We start from the raw sequence: 23849 nt of genomic DNA, 5'->3' as shown, positions 1-23849 counted from the left end.
TCCACCATTGACGTGCAGGAAAACAGAGAGGCTGGGGCAACGAAATAGCGGTGGCTGAACAGCTCTCTCCACCTCCACGATCCACTAACTCTTCCCTTTGCAATCGGATCGCAGAGCCATTTCTCGCCACGTTGCTGCGGATTGTTGTCGTCATTTCTTTCTATTTACAGGGCGTCCGGAAGATCTGCGTCACTGCACGTTCTCTGCACCTCATTATGGCGCCCGCCAATCCCGGGCTGAAGCACCTGTCCAACGCGCTAGCGACTCCCGACCAGCTCTCAAACTCCTCGTCCTCCATCGATGGGGTGTCAGCCGGTCTTGAATCTTCGGTCCTCTGTGCAGGTGCGCAGCTCACCCAAGCCGCTGGCGTTCTCCTGCACTTGTCGCAAGATATCATTTCCCAGGCCGTTGTGCTTTTCACCCGTTTTTGGCTCGGAGCCGACGGCGGTAGCCTGCGAATTTACGCAGTCAAGGTATACATAGCTCCAATCATCCTTCAAAACGCGGTTCTTGTCCGCTAACCGGAGCAGGACGTGTCAGCCGCAGCTCTCTACCTAGCAGCCAAGCTTTCTTTCCTACCCACCTCCCCGCGCTCGGTGCTCAATGTGTACGCCCTTCTTCTGTCACGGGATGCCTCGCCCTTGTGGTTCGTGAACCCAAACGGTGCACCCCAGACCCCTCCAGCTCCGGAGACTTACATCCTGACGGAGGGCGGGTATCAATCAGCCCGGTTGGTGCTTCTTCGCATTGAATCGGTCATTCTCCGCACCCTCGGCTTCGATACACACGTCGCCCTACCACACACCATTGCACTGACTTACCTCCAAACTCTGGGTGTGTCGAAGCCTACTGTTGCTCAACGTGTTGTACAGCACCTCAACGCTGCACTGTTCTCGCCTCAACTGCTATACGTCACACATCAGCCCAATGCCCTAGCCGTCGCTGCAATCTACCTCGCTGCACGCGAAGTGGGTGTCAAGCTTGTTGACGGAGACTGGTGGGAAGTCTTTGACGTTGATCGTGAAGAACTTGGTTTTTTGGTCGTGGGCATGCAAAGCACCGCAGGGTTTATGCGAGCCGAGGCCGACCAATGGAAGAATAAACTCATTCCTATGGTCCCAGATGAGGTCGAAGCGGAGATTGAACGACGTCGAATGATGCAGGAAGGCGAGTGAACCCGCATTTTTATACGGTTGGAAAATATATATCCGCAACCCAAGGCTATGTTGGATCCGAGCTCTTATATTGGCTATGAGCTATCAGTGCATCAACGGATGCAACACTGAAATTTCATGATTCATCCTCGTCAAGTCGGTTCTGTGTCTGTGAGGCCCAGACTTACTGGCAGAAATCATTCTTGCTGTGGCCTATTACATGCGCATGAGGTCTGAACCGTCTATCGAGGCACGATATGTCTAATATATCAGCCGCAGATGTCGCTGCATGTGCAGTACTATCTGATGAATGGGTTATATCGGCTACAGCAGTTACTGTAATTTGCTTCGATGCCAGATTGACACTGGCAGTCGATGTCTTGCGTACTCGGGACTTACTTTGACTCAGCGATACACTATGTCAGGCTCGCTAGGACGTATTGTTCAATATATAGCCCTCTATGGCTAGCAACAGAGAACAATATTACATAGGTCTTATTCCACCGACATCGAAATTGAGCTAAGATCTACTACCATTGTAGATCTCCCGATGTTTGACCATAAGACGTAATCTTTGAGATTAACCATACTATTCATGCTACATACAGTCTGTAATCATCATGGATCGTCCATATCGAAATGAGCTTTGGATGACCAAGGGATATGGACTTACATTTGCAATAACGAGTATTTTTCTGGTAGATAGGATCATTAAAATGGGATCAAAGCTAATGACTGTCACGTAGCCATAGATTTATATATCTTACGCTTAACAATATATCCGTGGCTATGAAATCACGTTCTACTATGGGGCGTTCGTATCGAAAGTCAGATAGGTGTTTCTTGATCTATAAGTTAGTATCTAATCTTTGATGTATAACGTTAACTTGGAGATACTTGAGGTTCAGAGCTTCTTGAGAAGAGTGGGATATATCAAACCAGCAGCATAGAATCTGAGCATTCCAACGTGCCTACTGAAAGCTCACCCCGAAACCAAGTCCGCAGTCAAGTCCACGAGCGAGAAAGGAAAAGTTGTCGGAATGACGAAGCTCACGCGGGGCGGATCATGTGCTCCACCGCTTATCATCTCTCCCCCTCCCATCCAGACCTTTACACCTTTTCACATACTCCAAAGAAACCATGAATATCTTACACTCAACACTATCAACCTGGCGGGATCGCCTAGCGCCAGTATCGCGAACCTCAACCTTTCGAAACACCGGCCAAATCACCCCAGAGGAGTTCGTTCTCGCAGGCGACTATCTTGTCTATAAGTTCCCCACATGGTCCTGGGGTGACGCATCAACTCCAGCAAAGCGAGTCTCGTACCTACCAGCTGGCAAGCAGTTCCTCGTCACCCGCGGTGTACCCTGTCACCGACGACTGAACGATAACTTCGCCGGCGATGCGGGGCTTGAAGATGAGATCGTGAGGGATTTCCTGTCTGGCGGTGACGGCGGTGAAAGTGCTGCGGACGGCGAGGATGGTTGGCTGCGCACGGGAGGGGGTCGCGATACTGTTGCCGACCAGGATAAGCAGGAAGCTCGGATCCGAGACGTGCGGACGGTCGATGAGTCTGGGAATCTGGGGGAGCAGGAGGAGGATGATGAGATTCCAGATATGGAGGATGACGACGATGACGAGGAGGCTATTATTCGAGAGCCGGTTGGACAGGCTGGGACTACACAGTGAGTATATATATATGTATACCGTTTTTGTGTGCCCGTTATTCTGACATTTTGACAGTTCTCTCCGCACCTATACACTCTACATTACATACTCCAACTTCTACCGCACACCACGTCTATACCTCTCTGGTTACCTGTCACCATCAGAACCACTTCCACCTCATCTCATGATGGAAGATATCGTCGGCGATTATAAAGACAAGACGGTGACACTAGAAGACTTCCCTTGGTTCGAGGGTAGTGTCAAGATGGCCAGTGTGCACCCGTGCCGCCACGCTTCCGTGATGAAGACGCTCCTCGATCGCGCCGACGCAGCACTAAAGCTGCGCCGCGAGAAGATAAAGCAGACCCAGTCACGCGAGGAAGCAAATCGTGTTCTAAGAGCCGGCGGGAACAGCGGGCTGGAAGGCCTGGTGGATGAGACACAGGGCCTATCGCTCGGGGAGCACCAAGCACAACCCGGCGGGGATGAGTGGGAGATGCTCCAGCATGATGAGGATGAGCAAGTTGCCATTCGGGTGGATCAGTACCTGGTTGTGTTCCTGAAGTTCATCGCTAGCGTGACGCCGGGCATTGAGCATGATTTCACAATGGGGGTATAAAGTCCCAAGTCTAGATGACTTGGCTATTGCGTCGGTCCTTGCTTCCAGGCAACTTTAATCCACACTAGACAGGATGCGACTGCCTGGATCTGAGGTGGTGGGTTCAGACCCGCTGATTTGCTCTTTTCAGTTCCGAGATACGATTTGCATGACATGACATGAGTTTGGGCGTTGATCTACTTCTGGGCACATGAGCCGTTTCCTTTGATCTTAGTGCTCTAACGTATCGACGCTAGTGGGTTTGCGCAATAGCTCATTCCAAGTATTGTAGTCTGTTCTCTATCAAAGTTTCCGTGAATGTAGACACATCACATTCTGAGGTTACAGATGTAACCCCTGGCGTCAACCCCGAGATTTGGCGTTCAGCCAAGGGAGATCATCGGGTCCACATATAGTGCCCTCGGCAGAGAACATAGAGGGCACATACACACGCCATACTATAAAGACTTCATTTATTTTTGGTCTATCTCGGTTGCACTGTCAACTCTAACCGCTATCCCATTGCACTACAAGAAGAGTACTACTATGAATCTACAAATGAACCAGAAATTATAAGTTATCAAGAGTAATATATTTGAACTCGGTAAAAACAAAAACAATAAACCAACCGAAGCTCAAACAAGAACACCGAATAGTGCGAACGCAGGCCCGAGCGCATGATATGAATCGACAGCATAGCTCCACAAATAAACAGATAGAGAAAAGGAAATGTTCCAAAGGATAGTAGTGGGTCAGATAAGTAACTAGGTAATAAGTAATAAGTCAAGGAGTGGCTCTCGGCGAACCGAGCACAGGAGATACAAGCAAATCTGAGGGTGAGTACACCAGCCGGAGGAGATAACAACAAAGAGCAAGACATTATAAGCGATAATCGGGATGCACAGAAAGAGTAAACAGGAATAGAAAGGTAGGAGGGAGGAGAAAGGTTACAAAATGTCGGCGATCAATCATCAAGACGATCAATCGTGAGAAAAGCATGCACAAGGTTATCCCGTCTGTAAGCACTCCATGTCACCGACAGTGGAGAACGAAACAGCCGGGAGATACTTGTGTCATCCGCGTGTTTTATGTCGTCTTCGTCTTGGGTAGCGTGGCTGCGTTCCGGTGGACCGGCTATGCTTCTAATGGAAAGATCTAGTAGAAGAAAGCGAGGACGAGAGGAAGAGCCACAGCTAGCACGGAGGAGCCTGGCGCCATGGAGGCAGCACCGTTGTAGACGGGCATAGCGGATGCTGCGGGAGAAGCAGAGGCAGCAGGGCGAGGGATCAGCGGGGTGGAGTGCTGAACGATGGGGACAGCGGGAGCCCAGACAGGAGCGGGTGTGGTAGTGGGGATAGAGATGGGAGTAGTGAAGGTGGGAGGGAGGAAGGCCGGAGCTGGAATGCTGGTGGGAGCAGTAGGAGCGGGAGCGGGAGCCATGACCGGAACGACTGGGGCGGGAGCAGGGACAACAGGAGCCGGAGCGGGAACAACAGGAGCAGGGACGACAGGAGCAGGAGCAACGGGAGCCGGAACCACTGGGGGTTCAGGGCATGGGTAACCGCCATGGTGGCTGTACTCGCCGTTGCCGACGTTGACGGAGGGACCTCCGGGGATGCCAACATCGACGCCGGCACCGGCGTGGTGGTCGTCACCTGAAGTTGGGCCACAGGGACCGCGGTGGCTGTCGTGGTAACCGGCACCGGCGTTCACAAAGGGACCGCCGGGGATGCCGACGTGGACGCCGCTGCCAGCTCCGGACTCGCTGTTACCGTGACCATCGTCAGTGGTAGTAGCGGGTTGGTTGAACAGATCGGGGACTGGGAGTCCGGGGATCTGAGGAGCAGAGAGGACGGTTGAGGGGGCGAGAGCCAGGACGAGGCACATGAGGCCGGAGAAGTTGATAGTGGAAGAGACCATTGTTGCAGCTGTGTTGGTTGGTTGATTTGATAGAGATTGTAATTATAGAGAGATAGATCTCGAAGGAATGAGTCCGAAGTAAACGATTGGAAAGCTTGTAGATTGATTTGAAAGAGTGATTGAAGTCAAGAGACAGAAGAACGAATGACTGTCGAGAGAATGATTGTTTGGATGAGGATGGGAAATTCAAGATGAGGCGTGAAGTATGGTCCTTATGTAGTTTTTCGACGCCCATGCAAACCCTATACTGAAGGGCATCGTGGGGAGAGCCAAGGGCTAGACAGGATCCGATAGAAACAGACAGGAGGAGTTCTGCAAGGTACGAACTATAGTCATTTGGTGGCACTCCCTAAAAGAAGCCACAAGGGCGGCGATCAGTAAGGCACCCAAGGGCAACGGCAGTTACCGAGCCAGGAACCATGAGAGACATCGAACTCCGGCCCAGGGAGAAGGTAACTAAGATCAATGAATTAAGCTGATTCGTCGGAAGGGAGGTGTAGCTTTCGAAGCCAAAGCAAGACCTAAATTTTGGTGAAGCTTATGCATGAGCCCGAGCTTTACCTCAGCTAGGAGAGGATTTGCAGGATTGTCGCTGTCGAATAGCGTGGGCAATCTGGAGAGCAGCACAAACACGTGGAGTCGAATAGACAAAGGTTGCAGAGTTCCAGCAAGGGGTCCTGGGATTAGGGCACACTAGCAAAGACCCCAAGTTTCCCTCCACAGGAGCACTTTCGAAGGGACCAATCAGGACATCAAATTCAAGTCAATTGTATACATATCACACGCAAGGAACTCCAGTATCAACCCAGGGGAATCCAAATGCAACTTGCTAGGGCCATCTGTGCCAGTCAAAGGTAAGACATCATGGGGTAGCCCAGGAAACAGGAACAAATTTGGAAGGAATCAGAAACATGTATTGCACATATCGACATAGATCATTATCTCATGAGATGTTTTCGCCAAAAGAAGAAAAGAAATTGGTAACAAGATGTTTGGTAACAGGATGAAGTGGACATGCATGCACCGAGATGACAAGAAATGAAACCATGCACAACAGATCCACAGAAGCAGGAAGATAGATCACAAAACAATTAAAGCACAGATGATGGGGAAATTGCTCTTAGATCGGACCGGCATTGGATATTCCAAATGCCGTACCAAAGTTGGTAGACTTCTTGAACTTGATCGTAGGCTCGCTCCCGTTTTGCTCAGTCTGTTCAGTGTCCGACTCGTTAGGATCGGCCGATTCGACCGAGCTGCCTATAATATTCTTTGCCTGATCTAGGAGTTTTTGATCTAATTCACTCAAGAAATTAGAGTCATGTTCTTCCTCGTTAATGAGACCGAGGGGCCCCTTGAGAGCTGGATCGTCCGGTACATCTGGAAAGTAGGAGACCTTATTCTCAGCAGGCTGCTGCACATTGGTTGCCACGGGCGCGAGAGGGTTCTCCTCGTTTTCCAAAGGAACCTCGAGGGGAGACCCCTCCTTGGTAGACTGCCGGCTCTCATCCAATTCGATGATCGCCATCGGGGTGTGACCTGCGTCGCGGAGTAAATTCTCATTGGGCCGGCCGAGTTCTGACAGCTTCAGTTTGAGACTGTTTCGATGTTCCATCCCGGGCCTTGCAGCCGTTGAAGGGGCGGTTCCTCCAGGGGAGGTAACCAGGGGCGACGGTGACGGCGGGGTGATCACTCGAGCGACGACCCCAGGTGGCAACGCAGTGGATTTGAGCGTGATGCCATCCAACGTGCTGTCAAGCTTCTCAATTGGCACGGGTTGACTCGGTGCGTCGACCCGCGATTGGGGTGAAAGGGCCTGATCAAGGGACGGCGGACTCATCCCGTTCCCTTCGGAGATCGGCAACAGGTGACTTTGCTCTGGGGAGTGATCGCGAAATACCCTTGTTGGCCGACTCCCCGGACTTGACCCCTCCCACACCTGTGCTGTGAAGTGGTTGCCGTTCATCTGCGATGCGTGCAACACTAGTCTGGCGGCATCTGGTCCCAATTCATGATTTTTGTTTCCTTGGCCCTTGAGGGATGACTCTAACTCGGCGATTCTCGATCGTAACAAGGACCGTTCCTTATCCCACAACCTTCTTTCCTGCGCAAAGATTGATCGTTCACCCTCAAAGTGCACTCGTTGACTCTCGAGAAGCGCTCGCGATTGGTCGATGTAGGCCGTATCCATAGTGAACGGGGTTCCTTGGACCGACCGAGCGGCTTGACTGTGATGTGTATGAAAAGTGGCGGAAACCGACCTTGTGCGACGAATAGGGGTATCGGTCGGGGAGAAGCGCACTTCTTTGTAGAGACTCCCGTGGCCGTCTGGTAACTTTGATGTCTTCATAGCGGCGAGATTGTTTTTCCGAGGAGAAGTGCGATAAGGGCGATATATCATATACTGAGTGGATATCGGCCACCTCACAGCTTCGCTGTCTAGTTCAAAGAAGCGGTCAATCACGATGGTTCGGCTTTGCTAACACGGGCCGACTATGAGGGTCTGCATGTGACAGTTTGTTGGGCAGGCTTGGGTATGGAGCTAAGGTCAGGTAGCATAGGTAGCCCAGGTCGGGGTAAGTCGAGCAGGGTAGTAGAGTCGTACGTAGTAGGGTCGTAGGGTAGTAGTGTATATCCTGTGCAGAATAGGAGACAGATACAGACTTTAAATATGGGGAAATTGTCTCCACGCGGGGAAAACGAGCAAGTTGAATGCCGTGAACAGGAGGATATGACGTCAAGGGATATATATGCCTCCCCAGTCAGGCACCAAATCTTTCATCACTCATCTATATTATATATAACCTATTCCTTAGCAAAACACTCCCTTGAAAACAAGTAAGCACCTACAGCATAACCGCAAATTGCGCCAGAGATGAACACCCCCTCCCCCAATGATACCAATGATATATGCCCTTCTCAATGGACGTCATAGTGCATAAACTTAGCACCTGTCAAACCACGAGACCACCCACCACAAACCAAATCACAGAAAAAGCAGGCTAGAAAACAAACACTCCAAACACTCCAAACACACAAGATGCAAAAAAGGCACAAGAGACCCTCAGAAAACAGATGATGCGGACCAGTGATTTGGCAAAGACTTGGAAAAGTCCGAATACTTCCTCGACAGCGAACAAAACGTAGGTGACCTGGGCGGTGACCGACTCCTCCAAACAAACTGCTGAGCCTCTTCCAACAGCCGCTGATCACCATTCGGCAACGGGAAGAAACTGATGTCCCGACAAGACCTAAAGCGCATGGCAAGATCCAACACTCCCCTCGCCGTGAGATCCCTCCCTCCAACATTAGCAGAGGGATAATAAAAGCGCGGATCCAGATAGAACAACACACTGCGCCACTCTGGTAGCTTTTCAGACAGCAGCCTGGCCGCGCGCTCATACTGCTTGATCGTCCGCTTCGGCACGCCAATCTGCGTGTGAACGAAGAAGAAGATCTCAAAGCCGACGCTGCGAATGCGCGAGCGGGCAGTGGCACTGAGTGTATCAAGGAAATCACCCAGCCGATCTAGGTCGAACGAGTTGCGGAAGAAAAGCGTGTGCTGTGAATATAGGAAATCTTCCGCCTCGTCGTGGATCTGATGGTTGACAGCAAGCAGCTTGCGCGCTGTGCCGTCTTCGCCGACCCAGCTGGGGCTCATTGCAAGAGCTCGATATTGGCCACGGGCTGTGAATGCTTTTCCGCGGTCATCGACCACGATCAAGGGCTTGTTCATGTACTCGTTTGGTACTGCCAGAGCATATTCATAGATTTTGAGACGGAGTTCTGCTGGTAATCGGAGGAGATGTGATGTCAATGATGACGGATTGCATATTTTGAATGATCCCATCTCTCCAGTATTGGCTTGCAGGAGCAAGTGAAAAGATTGAAATTGTAGATTGTCCCTGGCGATGCTCCGAAATTCGGTCGACCCGCTCGGAAGTATATATCGATCTTTGTCGCCACCGTCAGAATTTTTTTTTTCAGACTCGAAAATGAGAACGTTCAGGTCCCGAGAAAGGTTCAATTGGAGATCAATGCTTTGTTCCTGAATAGATTGATAGATCCATAAATCAAAGTTCAAAGTCGAAGTGGTTCTAGAAAGGGGGTTATAATGTAAGACTTCCCACTTTTAGGGTATCGCACGATGTGATCCAGAGTCCAAGATGCAAGTATCAGACAATGCCACCCGGCAGACTACGGCACTTATACGGAAACCTTTGATCGGCATCGCCGTGGCCGCCCACGACATCAGCTCACTTTTCGCCGAGGCGGGATTACGTCCTGGAAGGTCGGCCAATTCGACAGTCGAATCGGTATCTGGTCTCCACCAATCGCCCGAGTACCCGGCAAGGGACTAGTCTATCCACAGTGATGTTATGCGGGAAGGGGGTTCACAGAGGATGAGAAGCTTTCGCGAATCGGACCGGGAGAGGCGGATAATGACTCCGATATTGGGTCCTCTTACTGCTGTACTGGCATGGCTTGAGATCGACATGGCATGTACATCCAGAGAGTCAGGAAGATTGCAAGAACTTTGTGCCAATCAAATGGCCATGATCTGAGACAGACAAATCAGAGACAACCGGGCAGTTATGTTTGTGCGCCATTCCAATGTGGTTACACTACATGCTACACAGCGTCTTTGAGTCCTTGGCCAGAGTCAGGGGAGTTTGATAGTCCGTTCTAGCGTTTCCTGACCCACAGAGTTCACACGTGGAATACCCACTACGAGATCGTTAGACACAGTCTATCTCCGTATGCCACTTGGGATACATCGTTTGGCTTGAATTGGATAGTGACGCCCAAGTGAAATAGACGTTATCCCAACACTATTCTGAGCAGAGTAATGGTCTGAAAAAAAAGCCGTATTAAATGCTACTACGTCCACTACTCCCTACAGTAATCGCCAAAGTAGATAAGAAGCCGATCCAAACACTTGACGGAGCCAAGTTCTCCAGAAACATATTAACGTCATATACTGTATACAGTGTGGTCACATGCAGAAGGAGGTGCATAGCAGCTTCGATTTCCCCTTTCGGCTACGTGCTTGATACAGGCTGTTCACAACACGTCCAACCCCAATGACGACAAAAACAAGCGGAATACATCATGTCCAACCTGATCATGCAGGGTTCTGTTCTTGCATTTAGATGTACTAATAAGCGGCTACGATCAAGCTTATCGGGCGTGGTCTAAACTCGCAGAGTGGCGATGACATGTTCTCATCGTGCTGGTCCGATCGCTCGGTGTACATGTAGAGACTGACATAGTGAGAGGTAGGGCGGAGCTGAGCTGTCTTGGATAGGTTGATACTATACGCCTGTGCCACACCTCATGCTTGTTGCGCAGACCGTACTCGCCGACAATGTTCATCTATACTACACTCTGTCAAGAATCATGGTTGGACTTTGAAAAGGTTTCAGATGCAAGTTGCTTTCTTTGGTTTCCATGGGAGATAAACAAACAGCATGGACTATATGTTGGATATCCACATGTTATTGTTGCGCAGGCCGTACTCGCCGACAAAATTCACCACGCCCGATCAAGACACAAAAGTAAACTAGGTCAAAGCCCAAGACGCAATGTATTCTCTTTAAACGCCAATGGAAGCCAAAAAAAAGAAAATAGCCAGAATCATCAAATTCCGACCTCAGCGCTGTCTATACACACCAAGAGACCAAGCCGCCCGCAGGACAGCCAGACCCCAAGCCATGCCAATGCTATCACGAAGAACATTCAACTTGCTCCCCTTGACTTCCCTCCAGCCAATGGGTACCTCAGCCACGGGGATGTGTGCAAACTCAGCCAACATAAGCATCTCGACATCGAAGATCCAGCCTTCGGAGTGCATATACGGCACAATAAAGGGCAACGCAGGACGCGAGAACAGCTTGAACCCACACTGCGTATCCTTCACCGTAGCAGTCTTAGGAGGCGTCATCAACCACAAGATCAAGTGGAAGGAATGCATAAGGAAATTGCGTAGCTTAGAGCGCTATAAACCAACCATTAGTACCAACAAAAATCCCAACAAGGATGCAACATACCTTAACAACAGCCTCGCTCCCAACCATATGCGCGCGCGAACCAACAGCCACACCACGCCCACGCGCATCCTCGACATCCCGACACGCCCCAACAAGCTTACCCAGGTCATCAAATTTACTCGCGCCATCCGCATCCGCGAAGACAACATACTGCCCGCGAACATGGCGCATGCCATGCGTAACAGCACCCCCCTTCCCCCGGTTCTCAGTCAAGCTCACAACCCGAATTGTTCCAGGCGGGATATGCACACCCTCGGAAACCTGAGGCGTCCATGGTCCAGCATTGCCCTTGGGATGGAGAGAGAGCTGGTGATCGCGCGCAAAGCGGAACGCGACTTCTTCCGTGCGGTCTGTTGATCCATCTGAGACGAGAATGATTTCCCAGCCGCGGTCTGGCGCTGTGATGTGTCCATTCGCGTTGCCGTTGGTGGTGGTGGTGGTGGTGGTGGTGGTGTCGGGCACGGGTTTGCGTTTCCGCATTGACCGGGTCTCGATTATGCTTGTCTCTGTCTCGCTGCTGTTGTTTACGAGTTTTGTTGCTGTGCCGTACATGCGCTCGAGGTAGTTGACTGCTTCTTCCAGCATGCCGTTTAACCGGTCTTTTTCATTGTAGGCTGGTACGACGACGGACATGAAGAGGTCTGCCGGTTCGAGAGACGGCGCGGATATGCTTTTGGCTTGGGACTCGCCGTTTTGGAGCTGCTTTTCTAGGCTGTCGAGCCAGCAGGGAAGTTGTTGGGGCTCTGTGACGGAGCCATCTTTGGCTAGAGTTCTATACTTCTTTTCTTCTGAGAGGGGGAGGCGGGGGGATGGCGCGACGAGGTATATGAAGAGGGAGAACTGGGAGATTAAAATGCTATGTTAGATGTTTGTTTTTGCAATTGGGGCTGGTTTGGTCCGGTTTGGCGCGGGCATGTCTGGACTGGATACCGTACTGCGCGACGCGCGCTGGTACAACACTTTGGACAGAGGGATTGGTGTATTGGAACTGTACTTACCAGGACAAATAGACCTAGGAGAGTAGCTGATATTGTGACCAGCAGGATTTGAATTGGGACTTCTGCGACCCTACTGACGCATTGGCGACAGACCTCGCCCCAAGCTGTCACCATGGTGAGCTAGAGCTAGACGAGGAACAGAGGGATAGACTGGAGACTTAGGTGATGCCTAGGAAGTGGCATTCACTTCAGCCAAAAGAAAAATGTTCAATTCATAGGAAGAATATGTAAAATGGAGGAACTTTGGGGATGAGGGGGAGAGGGGGAGGAATAAATGTTGCAGGTAATCGCCAGCTTGGCCTTTTACCGGCAACGCGCAAGCTGCACCCGAAATAACCTGCGCTCCACTGCCGGGAGGAGCTACGTTTGTTAGTAGGATTTAGCTGGGTTTTGAAGATGCCTATTCGTGGATATTTCATGGTGTTTTGCTTTTCATGTTTGTTTGTCATTTGCTGTGCTGGTTGTTGGTTGTCTACTCCGCATGCATATACATAGATCGGTCATCACTTCAGGCAAGGAATGACCTTCAACGTGAAACAAAAACCGAAAACTGATCTTCATGGGGTGGGATTATAAAGGTCCTAGAGCTATGCGAAACCATCCAAGGTTCATGTTACATGAGTGACGATGCAACTCGGGGAAGATGTCGCCAATCATGCCAGCGAATGCGAGTACACAATACTCAAGAGCATGGATGGCTATGCATAATTCTGCAATTCAACTCTAGATTCTTTCACTGGTCAGCAAGGGAAAAGCCAGCCAAAAGCTATAAAATACAGTCCTGAATCACTATAAACACCTCCCCACCCACGTGTTTCCTCTCTTTTCTTCTAGCGTCTTCCCGCTCATCTGGAGCTTGTAGAGCTAGTCTTCCTTATCCTTGAAATTGACCTTCTCTGTCAACGCATCTGCTTATTCTTGTACAAAGTCAAGGCTGACTTCATTGCGAATTTCCAGGGGTGATCTGTCTGGTCGTCCAGAAAAAAAGGTGTTCCAGGTTTTTCACATTGTGCAGTAACCCAAACGGGATGAGTTATTGCTAATGTCCTTGTCATTCCGGTGTGGCAGTTCCAATGTCCCTGTAAGTTTGTATTTCGATCCATAGGAAGATCCCTGAGGCCATAATGAAACACAAAGTGGCAATTGGCGGTATGAAACCCTAACATCATAGACCCAAGGCCAAAGGGAAAATGAATCAGTCCTTGGAGATCGAGAGCCCATGTCGGAAGTCCAGTCGGAAGAAGGGTCCAGGCAGTGGCATGTGTCCGAGAGAACAGCCGAAGATCTGGCATTTGTGATCTGATATTTGTCGGGTAGTCACGGGGACTGAATATTCCTGCCTGAACGAAGAAACGAAAAACAAAACAAGGTCCACTCTCGGGGGTCGTATACGGAAAGGGCCTGAGGGAAGAGTCCGCGCTCAAGATGGCATCTTGAACACCGATCCCGAAAGGGGAAAGAAAACACCAGGAATCCATCAGCCAGTCATACCCACCGAGTGCATGTTTTTTGTCATACACGCTCACACACCCAGCGGAACTCAACTATATAAAAAAAGCCGGTGGTCACCCCGACCATACTTCAAGCCCCCTCCATATCTTGGTCGAAGGGACCAGAAGCCAAGTAAATGTTGCCACTGAGGTGATCGGTAGACTGAGCAATAGGCGAATATTCGTACGCGAGTCTGGTAGGTGTGAACCGGCGAGTATGGTCATATGTCATCCAACGAGAGAACTAGACATTGATCTGGTCAGCGAAAGATGTAATATAAAACATGCCAAGTCAAAACAGACACTTGCGATCCGCACTCCTAACCACAAACATCTGTGTCTTCTGGGGAGCATTATCGATTGCTCCCCAATCAATGGTCTGTCGTCCTCTATATCCGTCTCGTCAAAGAATTGTGCTGGGTAATAAATCCGACTCCATGTCTGCCCTCTAATCAAAAAGTCCTCCGGTAGCTGTTGCGAAGAAAATCCTTCAATTCGGGGGAAAGATTTACTTTCGATTTTTTCAATGTTGGTGTCGGGCAGCAGTAAAGTGTTTAAGTAATTTGCGAGGGTCGTCCATGGAACCAGCGGCTCCAGTCGTTGAATAGCTGCTGGGTTGAGTGTGAGGCACCACACAAATGCCATTGAGGCATGTACGGATGGTTGTAGGCCAGAGTCACCGACTTGACCTAGAATGATGATCAAAGTGTGAAACGTGAGTGAGCTTGCGCTGAATGCATATTGAGATGCAATATCGGTATAATGGTGGTTATTTGGGTTGATTGGCGCTCTCGTAGACGCCCACTGTCGTGAAATGACATAGGCATTCTCTCTGGTTTTTTCGTCAAACGTGAACTCCGTAGCCAAGGCTCCATCATTATCTCCATACTGAAAAATCGCAGCGATATTACAGGATGTGATATAGACGCCTTGCTGTCCCTCTCGGCCTAGCTGGCTCACCTCCTGGCGTAGATTAGAAAGGAAAAGCTTGGACCGGGCAACAAAATTCTCATTTGGCATGCGCATGAAAAGAGCACCATGAGCAGCCACAAAGGAAATGACCGGAGTGAATAATTCGGTAGTCGGTGCACTCAAGATAGGGTTGAACAACTGAGCCATGCTTACTCGCGCGTTTGCAAATGGGCGCACACTGATCAACGCTTTCGTGTAGTAGAAGAGCTGCTGCAGAGCATCCGGGCGAGAGAGCACTGCAAGGTGATGCTGTATTCGACCGGTCTCAGGACATTTGTCGGTATCTTGGTTATACCAATACTTCGAGACCCGTGCCCAGATATCACGATCTGTCACATCTGTGGTCTCCACTGCCATCCGGTACCTAGCTAGATCCCCTAAGCACTCGATCCAGGTCCCCCTGAAATATGGGACACTTTCCAGAAGAAGGGTCATCATCGAATACGAGAGGTATATAAATGCTACCATGTGATCTAGCGCGATAGGCAATCTTTTGCGCAAAAATTCCAATGGAGAATGAATTCCATAGCGCCACATGCGCGCAGGCATAGCATATTTTTCCGCGAGATGCTTCACGGCTGAACTGGCAGAAGGATGCTGCGAGGCAAGGAAAAAATCGTGATGTTCATGGAGAAGCATTCGGTGCACCGAGATCACTGTACTCCACTGATCCCGAGACAATTCTGTTTCCGGGCTCAACTGCGAAAAACAGTTGATCACCTCGATGCATTTTTTCTCCACTTTGACCAGCCCGTCATAGATTGATCTCACCTCATGAGTGAGATGTTCTTCAGTGATAGGGTTGGTATGCAACTGTTTGATCATCTGCGAACTTGCGTCCTGTGCAACTTCGGGATGGCCAGGGTATGAGTTGTGGTCTTCCAGAAAAAACTTGCTCATGCGACGCTCAAGAGCTATCTGGGCTTGCTGCAGTGGTATATCACGACGGTCATACACAGGCATTATGCGGGCAACAATAGGACCCGATTGAGACCTTTCCAGTTCGGGACGTGATGCATGGTTGCGAGTTAAGTCTTGTTTTGGTTGATTGTTTTGATCAATCTTTGCTTCTTGTCTATATTGTGGCACCAATCTGTTTATTGGAGACGCCGAGCCTGACAAGCGCTGCCGCTCTTTGACAATGCGAAAGCTATCTCGCCGTGATTTGGACGAGAGAGCTACACTGGCGCGCGTTGAGCCTTTGACAGCTTGCCTGGCAGCAAATGTTTCGCGCTTGTCCCTCGGTCGGGAAGGACTATCTGAACAGCAGCTCCGATTGGTCATTGACTCTAATTCTGGATAAATCCTCTTGGTTGATCTACAAGAGTGAGCTGAGAGGAAGTGGAAGAGAGGAAGATTACCATTTTACCTGGGTGACGTGTGAACAACTTCGGAGAACCTGGTCTTGGCAGCCCGAGACCAACGCCTCTCCTTGCACGGTGGCGTATTGTCCATTTTTCAACACATTTGAGCCTCGAAGACCTCCGCAATATAGCTACCCAAAAGTGGAACCTAAGTTTTAATTGAGGTATTGCTAACTGGGAAGGTGAAGTGTATAAATATGAGAAAAAAAGAAATGGGTCAGGCGGCTGGCTGCAAACCAGTACCCGGGTGTCTCCAAGGATGACGATCGACATGGACGCCTGCTTCTAATATACGAACCGATCCCCTTCTCCGGCCCCTGTCTCGATGATACTGTACTCCGTAGAGAATGTCAGTGGTCGGCGCCTCGGAAAAGTTGGCGCTGTTATAGCCGCTCCGACTGGTTTTCTGATCTATAACAGGACTATACACCCCTCCCCCCCCCCAAACAGCCTCACTTCTTGGTGGCTACTGTTGTTTGATAGATCCAAGATCTGAATTATGACAATACGACTCTCGGTATGATCTATTTGAAATGGCTGATCCAATCCTTTTCACTCTGCCCAACGTGTAAAAGAAACCCACCCGGCTACCCAACAATGACCAGCCATTCCAAATCCTCATACAGAATCAAACATGCGACCCGATCTGGATAGGCCAGGGAGTCCGTCCTAGCGCGCGCAAGGGAAGCCATTTTTTGAGTGTGGTCACCGCTCTTTGGCCTTGACCTCCGTCCTCGACTTCACCGATCATTTTTTTCTGGCAAGCTTTGACGGCCTTGACCGGGGGATATGGCGACTTCAACCAAAGAGCTTTGTGCGGAGTTGGGTTGAGTCTACTTTGCATTGACAACACTAGATAGCATGGCTTTTTCTTTTCTTTTCTTTTCTTTTTTGCCGGCTTCCAAATCGAGGCAAGTATGGGCTAATGAAAGGGTTTCATTGGTGTCAAGGGGCTGAACACAATCACTATCAGTAACTTTGCCAGTCGATGTCATTCCAGACCATCCGGTGACGTGCCTCATGATTTATATGCAACTGGGCCCAGGCCAGTGTACTGGGATTACCAAGGGGTAAAATCCACGAGCGTTGAACCACATGGCCAGGCGGAGTACCGGGCTCGAACGATTCCTCCGACTTACTGTAGGTTTCCCGGGCTATGTATTCTGTTATTCCCACAACCTGACCCCTATACTTCCTCGGTATCCTAATTCAAGTTTTAGCAGTAGCCCCTTTTGGCACTCGTAAAGTACTAGCCTATTACAAAGATGGACGCCAGTACTGACTCAGGATAGGCTATAGAAAACATACAATATCAACGGCAAACGGACTATGCCATGACATTGGATATAGTCTATGACAGATCAGCGCCCGTAATGTTTCAGTAGCTAACCGGATAAACAGAGCAAGGATCCCCAGGTCAACTGGCCTCACACCGAAAACTAAAAAGAAAATTACAAACCAAGAAACAAAAGAACAAAGCCTGGGGCCAGTTCCCCCAGGTCGCATTTCAGAAACGAGGCAACTCCCCACTCGGAGCAACGCCTCTGCCGTACTGCAAGGAGTGATGAGGTGATATTGAAGCGCCACAAGTGGAGGAGAGTGATTCTCACTTACCCGGGTGAAACAAATTATCAATCTACTCCCTCCAGAGTCGGCTGAGGCGGATGCTAGGCAGTAAAGTAGGCATCTAGAAAAGACCCGATGTCAAGGTAATATATAAGCCTGCAGATTGTCGCGGCGGGGAACGCGGGTTGACGCCCTTTCACCCGGGCAAAAAGTCTTCACGGCCCTTTTTCTCCCTGATTGGGTTTGCCCTAGGGGCTTTTCCCGACCATGATTGGTGGTGTGCCGACTGTACATGTATGGATCTGATTGTGGGTTGCTGCATGCTCTTAGCTCAACGGGGATGGTTGGAGAATGATCAATGTGACCTTGGGAGGAGTATGAGACGACCATTTTGATAAGGGGGTTCCTTTGACTCCCAACTCATCTTTCAATTTGCACTCTTGATTTTCTTTTCCTATAATACTCAGGTCTGACCACGGCGCAATAAAAGGTATACAATATAGGTGCATTTGTGTACTGTACACAATGCCTTGAGGTTCAATAGCTTTAATACGAAAGCCGGAAGTGAGTAAATCCCGTCCTTGGATGGTTTCTACTTTCACCTCGTCGTCAAATCTTCGTTAATCCACAGAAAGTAGATATGGTGAGGTAGCCATGATCGTCACACTGATATTGGAAACGCTAATAAATAGCCCACCTTGAGACTTTTGAGTCCTTCCCCGCGACATATCACCATCAGTGAACCAAAAGTCTCTTTAAGTTTGAAGGATCGAAAGCATATTCAATCAAAGACATCCTACACAGGCGTCATATTCCCAATTTCAACATTGGGTTTTTTTGTATGCAAAGTAGTTGTGGACAGGCTATTTCGTTCTACGAGAGCTGTTGAAATTGTCTCATGCGCCATTTTGACCATGGTGAACTTTGTCCAGACGTATTGATTTCGATCTGGCTTCTTGACCAATGAAGATGAGAATATCAACCATATCGGTGTATTTGATCAATAGGATCACATAAAAGAAGGCATGATTGGTATGATGTGAACGTGGCATGAAGAATTTGGTGTCCCTTTCCCTATATGAACAGCACTATTCAAGCTGACCTACTTTACAGTATTGTGAAATGACAAAACTCAGGACCGGGTTACAATGCTGAAAGTTAATTTATTCTCGACGTATCTCGAAGGAGAAAGATAAAAAGTCCTGTTGACCGTAGACTGGAATGTAGTGTTATTAGCTGAACGACGTCATAGGCTGGGGGACCCAACAATGAACTTTCAAGTGCAACACCTCCTCCCAAGTGAACACCCAACACCCAAGAACACAAAAGTCCAAGAAAGCAATTGATGAAGCGATTTAAAAATACATACCTGTGCCTGAAACCAACCCAGCTCAGCCCCACCCGCAGGTCTCAATTCAACCTCAGCCCCAGCCTACGCCTAAGAAGCCCAACCAAAGCCATGTCAACATTCACAATCCCAGACACTGATCTAGAGGTCAAGAGCATCCCAGACTTAACCCAGAAAGACCTTCTCTCTTTCCCAGCCTTCAAGGTCTGGATCGCGACACTACAACAATCACTAGCCCGGCAACAACACCCCTCGCATGAATTCCACAACGACCCATATGTGCTCCGTAAAATCAGCATCCAAGCCGTCGATCGCTTTGGCGGGAACAGGCTAGGCTTTGTCAAATTAAAGGCCGATGTATCAAATGGTCACGGAGAGACTTTGCCCGGCAGCGTATTTTTGCGGGGTGGGAGTGTTGGCATGTTGGTGAGTTAACCCCATACACACACTCATCCATGATCAATCCCGTCCACCAAGATCAACTGATATTGATATATATATATATAATTTTTCTAACCCTATCGATAGTTAATCCTCCAGCCAAACGACCTTCCCAAAGACTCAGAGAAAGACAAGAAAGCCATCCTAACAATTCAACCCCGAATCCCGGCAGGATCTCTCGCGTTCCCTGAAATCCCAGCAGGAATGCTAGACGACAGTGGGACCTTTGCTGGCACCGCTGCCAAAGAAATCCAAGAGGAAACTGGTCTGCTTGTCGAGCAGAGCGAGCTAATCGATATGACAGCGCTTGCTTTACAAGCGGGCCAGGAACCTGATTCTGGGGAACAGCTGCAGCGTGCTGTTTATCCCTCTGCTGGAGGTAGTGATGAGTTCATTCCGTTGTTTTTGTGTCAGAAACGTATGCCGAGGTCGGAGATTGAGGCTTTGCAGGGAAAGTTGAGTGGGCTGCGAGAGGAGGGGGAGAAAATCACGCTCAAGCTTGTTGAGCTTGGAGATTTGTGGAAGGAGGGCATTAGGGATGGGAAGACTTTGGCTGCTTGGGCGCTTTATTTGGGGTTGAAGGGAGAGGGCAAGATTTAATCTGGTTTTGGTCAAAGGTTTTGGTCTGTAGATATGCATGTGGATTGTATCTAATTGAGGCGTAGCATGGTGACGGCTGGTCAATTTGAGATCAAGAAATCATGAACCTATCACTCTACAGCTTCCACTTCTTCGCCAATTCAATTCCCTCGGCGAGTGTTCCAATCCGAGCATCAATAGCATATCCCTCCTTTTCAAGCTTCTTCATCTCATCAAACAACGAGCTGAGCGGAACAGTAAAGCACTCAATAAACTCATTCTCTTCCAGTTGAGGCTTGGGGTTTTGGTTTTCGGGAAGAGACATGTCGACACTGACATGGACCATATGCAAGTTTGTGTTGCACAGTCCGGGGTCTAGGAGGATGTCAATATCATAACAAGGTACTATAATCCAGAGACGAAGGGAGTAAAATACCATTATACATCACAGGACTGATCTGCTCCGCCACGCCGACATACCCCGTCTCCTCGCGGAGCTCCCGAACAGCACACTGCTCAGGCGTCTCGCCTGCGTCAATAAGGCCAGCCGGAACTTCAATGACGACCTTGTCGATCGGCGGTCGATATTGCTTCTGCAAGAGTATTTCCGAGCCTGACTCTTTATTCAGGATTGTGACGATGCCGACACCATCGAGCTCTACGCCAGCTGGGCGGGTCTGAAATGTAGTTAGCATTAGATCCAGCCATATTGTTGTGAAATTGGCGGTAGTGTGTGTAACTCTGATTGGTTGCCTTGATATTAGTCTTCAAATTTGGTAGCTGAAGTAAATGGCCTCGCTGATGCACATTTTCACATGATCAAGCAGCCAATACGCTCAGTTGTGATGGTCCCGAGTAACGCCCGGGTGCACGCACGTGCAAATTCAAAGGCGCTTCAGTGCTGGCCAATAAAAGCAACAGTGTATAGTTTATGTAACTGTGTCTGGGGTAGTGTAATTTCCGGGTTTGGATGGGCCATGCAAACAAATATCATGGCAGCCTCGAAAGGTGGAGACATTGCATACCCTGCCCCGGGTCTCATGCATGCATGTTCAGGCCTTGGTCACGGCAAACAACGGGAAACGCAAAATGAACAAAGAACGGAGAACGGAAAGCAAACAAGTCCGGATAAAACTGAATCTTACCGTACGCTCAGCTGATTCCCATGTTCGTTTAACGCCCAAGGGATCGCTATATGTTATCTTGACCATTCGGGTCCAGCGGGCTTCGCTGGGATCCTGGAAAGGGAATCAGTAAAGTTTAAAATAAGGAAAACACGTCTTGACACGCTTTAGGTGATCGAGTAGGGGTTATCTCTGGATGTAGATTGGATAGGTATACTCGGGGTGATGTCGGAGTGGTTCGGAAGAACGGTAACTTACCAATGGACCGCTGGAGATGTGATGAGATGCGGCTTGTAAAGGGGCTGACATGATGATTCAATGAGCAGAAATGGTGAGACTGAAGGTGTATTCGTCCAATGCTATGCTTTGATGTTTACACGGAGTCGAAGAGGGGATGGTGGGGTTGGAGCCCTTATCGTTCTTATCGGTATGTATGCATTGCTTCCCAACGATGCTGCACTCCTGGAATATCTTTGTTGATTGATCGGACCGTTTGATATTGTGATATTTGTATACTAGAAATACATATCCAGTCAGTGGATGTTCAAAATAGAGTCGACTCGGTTTCGGTCAGCTTTGATGTATCAGCTACGGACCTATGGTAACTGGCAGTAAATACTTGAAACCTCAATATCATTGCGCACCAAGGCTGTTTATGCAATTCAAAGCTAAAAAGATTCACCATGCGGAAAAAAATATTGGGCCCGGGCTTCGTGCTGGGGATTGAACCTATACTCCTGAAAGTTTGGATAAAAAGACCCATAAACCCAGCATATACGTGAAGGCTAGCACAAATAAACAAAAGCTCCTTAACGACCATACGCTTGCTATTATAATCATGGTCATGGGAAAAGTGTCAGTATGACAATCAAAGGCTCGAGTGAACCTCAGTAGACCCAGTCTCAATCTCCTTTACACGGTCTTCGAATTCAGACCAGTGCCACATGACATTCTTTGCGCCAAGTTCAGTCAGCTTCTCGGCCATTTCCTTCTGTGTCTCTTCGCCATTGTAGCTCCCGACATAAGCAATGACGGCAATACCAGCACGAATGGCTGAGAGAGCACCGGACTTGCTATCCTCAATGGCGATAGTCTCGGCAGCAGTCTTGCCAACCTTCTCCAGGGCATGCAAGTAAATCGCGGGGTCAGGCTTGGAAGTCGGCTTCTCAAGAGAGGTTGCGGCGCTGAAGACCTTGTCATGTTCAAAGAACTTGGCTTGATCGACCTTTTCGATGGAAGCGCGCACGCGACGCAGCGCGGACGAAGAGACAACCGCGAGACCATACTTCTTCGAGGCGAACAGCTTCTCCAACTCCTCCGTAGCACCCACACAAGGCTTGGCCTTGGCCTCCAATTTGGCGATGACCTTGTCCTCCTCCTTCTTGACGTATGCCTCCAGCTTTGTAGGTTCGATGCTGAACCCAAACTTGGTCTGCAAGGACCCCATCATGCCGCGGAAGTTTTGGCCGACAAAGTCCTTGATGAGCTCATCGCCGGTGTAGCGATCGGGGATGTTGTACTCCTCGAGAATCTCATTAGCCAGGTCAGCGCAAGCCTCAAAGGCCAACTCCTCGGAGAGGACCAAGGTGTTGTCGCAATCGAAGAAGAGCTCGGTAATCTGTAGTCCGGTTAGCGTCGGTGGGTCTTGACAGGCGCGATCATCGTACCTTGGCCATGATGAAAAGTGGGGGGGGGGGTAGAGGATACGATGAGAAGGGGCAGGGTGCGCAATGAAGTCAACAGTCGAATGCAGAGGGTAAAAGGCTCAGGGAATTGGCACTCGGTATTTAAGCCAAGGCAAGAGGGCCAGAGGGCAAGCGCCCATGACGATGGAGGGAAACCGGGCTAGAGCGGGAGGGGTGACGTGAGTACCCGGGACTTGCTGGCTAGTGCATTACGCCATACACAAGTGAGTACCGGCTACATGGAGTCTGGGGATTCGATTGTAAACTCGGCCACTAGTCCAAATAGTGTTTAGCTGGATTCCTCGTTTCTGGTTTTCCCTCTTTGTCTCGGAATTTTCTATGAGTTTCTATAGAGAGCATCAAATTGTTTCCAAGTGTCCTAACTAAGGTCTCGTGATATGGAAGCATCCTTTGTCGGAGCAGACCTTCTTGCCTAGCAATACCTGTGAACATCATGTAGGCCACGGACCGGACCTGGCCAGTATCATTGGACATAGAGCCCACTGGGCCCAAACTCGGGCTGCACGGTCATGTCTCCATTCTGACTTGCGGGGACTTAGAACACCAATTCCTTAAGCCCGGACACAATGGGCATGAGATATGAGGCATATAGGAGAGGCATATCTGTAAAGGCCCGATATTCCGCCGTGGGCCCATCTGCCCATCAAGCTGGCACAGTCAGATAACGTCAAGTATGCACTTGGACGTTCTCAGGATGCTTGGCAAGGACTACAGAGTCCCGAAGTTGTATTATAGGCCAAATTTTAGCATGAAACCAAAGGAGAGAGACCAGGGCCCATGGATCAAAATAACCAATCCATAGAGTGATTCATTGCCAGGGATCAGTTCTATGTCGGAGGTGCGGGGAGTACACACAAGCCGAAAACTA

General features: G+C 49.5%; 10 protein-coding genes across 10 annotated transcripts; 3 read left to right on the top strand and 7 right to left on the bottom strand.

The window, feature by feature from the left end:
* Nucleotides 1-215: 215 nt before the first annotated feature.
* Nucleotides 216-1175, top strand: N7511_000411 (putative cyclin; the record flags this gene model as incomplete). Its single annotated transcript, XM_057122836.1, has 2 exons — nucleotides 216-473; nucleotides 531-1175. The coding sequence occupies 2 exons, from the start codon at nucleotides 216-218 to the stop codon at nucleotides 1173-1175; spliced, it is 903 nt and encodes a 300-aa protein (XP_056988569.1).
* Nucleotides 1176-2294: 1119 nt separating this feature from the next.
* On the top strand, nucleotides 2295-3444 carry N7511_000410 (ATG3/ATG10 family protein; the record flags this gene model as incomplete). The annotated part of the gene is made up of 2 exons (XM_057122835.1): nucleotides 2295-2842; nucleotides 2901-3444. 2 exons carry the CDS (start codon nucleotides 2295-2297, stop codon nucleotides 3442-3444), a joined length of 1092 nt encoding a protein of 363 aa, XP_056988568.1.
* A 1134-nt stretch (nucleotides 3445-4578) lies between these two features.
* N7511_000409 (putative cell wall protein) lies at nucleotides 4579-5343 on the bottom strand (the record flags this gene model as incomplete). Its single annotated transcript, XM_057122834.1, has 1 exon — nucleotides 4579-5343. One exon carries the CDS (start codon nucleotides 5341-5343, stop codon nucleotides 4579-4581), a length of 765 nt encoding a protein of 254 aa, XP_056988567.1.
* A 1120-nt stretch (nucleotides 5344-6463) lies between these two features.
* N7511_000408 (uncharacterized protein) lies at nucleotides 6464-7693 on the bottom strand (the record flags this gene model as incomplete). The annotated part of the gene is made up of 1 exon (XM_057122833.1): nucleotides 6464-7693. The coding sequence occupies one exon, from the start codon at nucleotides 7691-7693 to the stop codon at nucleotides 6464-6466; it is 1230 nt and encodes a 409-aa protein (XP_056988566.1).
* Nucleotides 7694-8407: 714 nt separating this feature from the next.
* N7511_000407 (uncharacterized protein) lies at nucleotides 8408-9193 on the bottom strand (the record flags this gene model as incomplete). Its single annotated transcript, XM_057122832.1, has 1 exon — nucleotides 8408-9193. The coding sequence occupies one exon, from the start codon at nucleotides 9191-9193 to the stop codon at nucleotides 8408-8410; it is 786 nt and encodes a 261-aa protein (XP_056988565.1).
* Nucleotides 9194-10996: 1803 nt separating this feature from the next.
* Nucleotides 10997-12505, bottom strand: N7511_000406 (dolichyl-phosphate beta-glucosyltransferase; the record flags this gene model as incomplete). Its single annotated transcript, XM_057122831.1, has 3 exons — nucleotides 10997-11341; nucleotides 11394-12233; nucleotides 12392-12505. 3 exons carry the CDS (start codon nucleotides 12503-12505, stop codon nucleotides 10997-10999), a joined length of 1299 nt encoding a protein of 432 aa, XP_056988564.1.
* Nucleotides 12506-13972: 1467 nt separating this feature from the next.
* N7511_000405 (uncharacterized protein) lies at nucleotides 13973-15816 on the bottom strand (the record flags this gene model as incomplete). The annotated part of the gene is made up of 2 exons (XM_057122830.1): nucleotides 13973-14125; nucleotides 14185-15816. 2 exons carry the CDS (start codon nucleotides 15814-15816, stop codon nucleotides 13973-13975), a joined length of 1785 nt encoding a protein of 594 aa, XP_056988563.1.
* Nucleotides 15817-19242: 3426 nt separating this feature from the next.
* Nucleotides 19243-20172, top strand: N7511_000404 (putative NUDIX family hydrolase; the record flags this gene model as incomplete). Its single annotated transcript, XM_057122829.1, has 2 exons — nucleotides 19243-19557; nucleotides 19660-20172. 2 exons carry the CDS (start codon nucleotides 19243-19245, stop codon nucleotides 20170-20172), a joined length of 828 nt encoding a protein of 275 aa, XP_056988562.1.
* A 115-nt stretch (nucleotides 20173-20287) lies between these two features.
* On the bottom strand, nucleotides 20288-21584 carry N7511_000403 (MutT/nudix family protein; the record flags this gene model as incomplete). The annotated part of the gene is made up of 4 exons (XM_057122828.1): nucleotides 20288-20526; nucleotides 20588-20828; nucleotides 21297-21389; nucleotides 21534-21584. 4 exons carry the CDS (start codon nucleotides 21582-21584, stop codon nucleotides 20288-20290), a joined length of 624 nt encoding a protein of 207 aa, XP_056988561.1.
* Nucleotides 21585-22143: 559 nt separating this feature from the next.
* Nucleotides 22144-22951, bottom strand: N7511_000402 (HAD family hydrolase; the record flags this gene model as incomplete). Its single annotated transcript, XM_057122827.1, has 2 exons — nucleotides 22144-22893; nucleotides 22943-22951. 2 exons carry the CDS (start codon nucleotides 22949-22951, stop codon nucleotides 22144-22146), a joined length of 759 nt encoding a protein of 252 aa, XP_056988560.1.
* Between the last annotated feature and the right edge of the window lie 898 nt (nucleotides 22952-23849).

Source organism: Penicillium nucicola (genome assembly GCF_028828085.1).
Source record: "Penicillium nucicola strain IBT 29836 chromosome Unknown utg000001l, whole genome shotgun sequence".
Taxonomy (NCBI): Eukaryota; Fungi; Ascomycota; class Eurotiomycetes; order Eurotiales; family Aspergillaceae; genus Penicillium; species Penicillium nucicola.
This window is presented reverse-complemented; position numbering and strand designations above follow the sequence as displayed.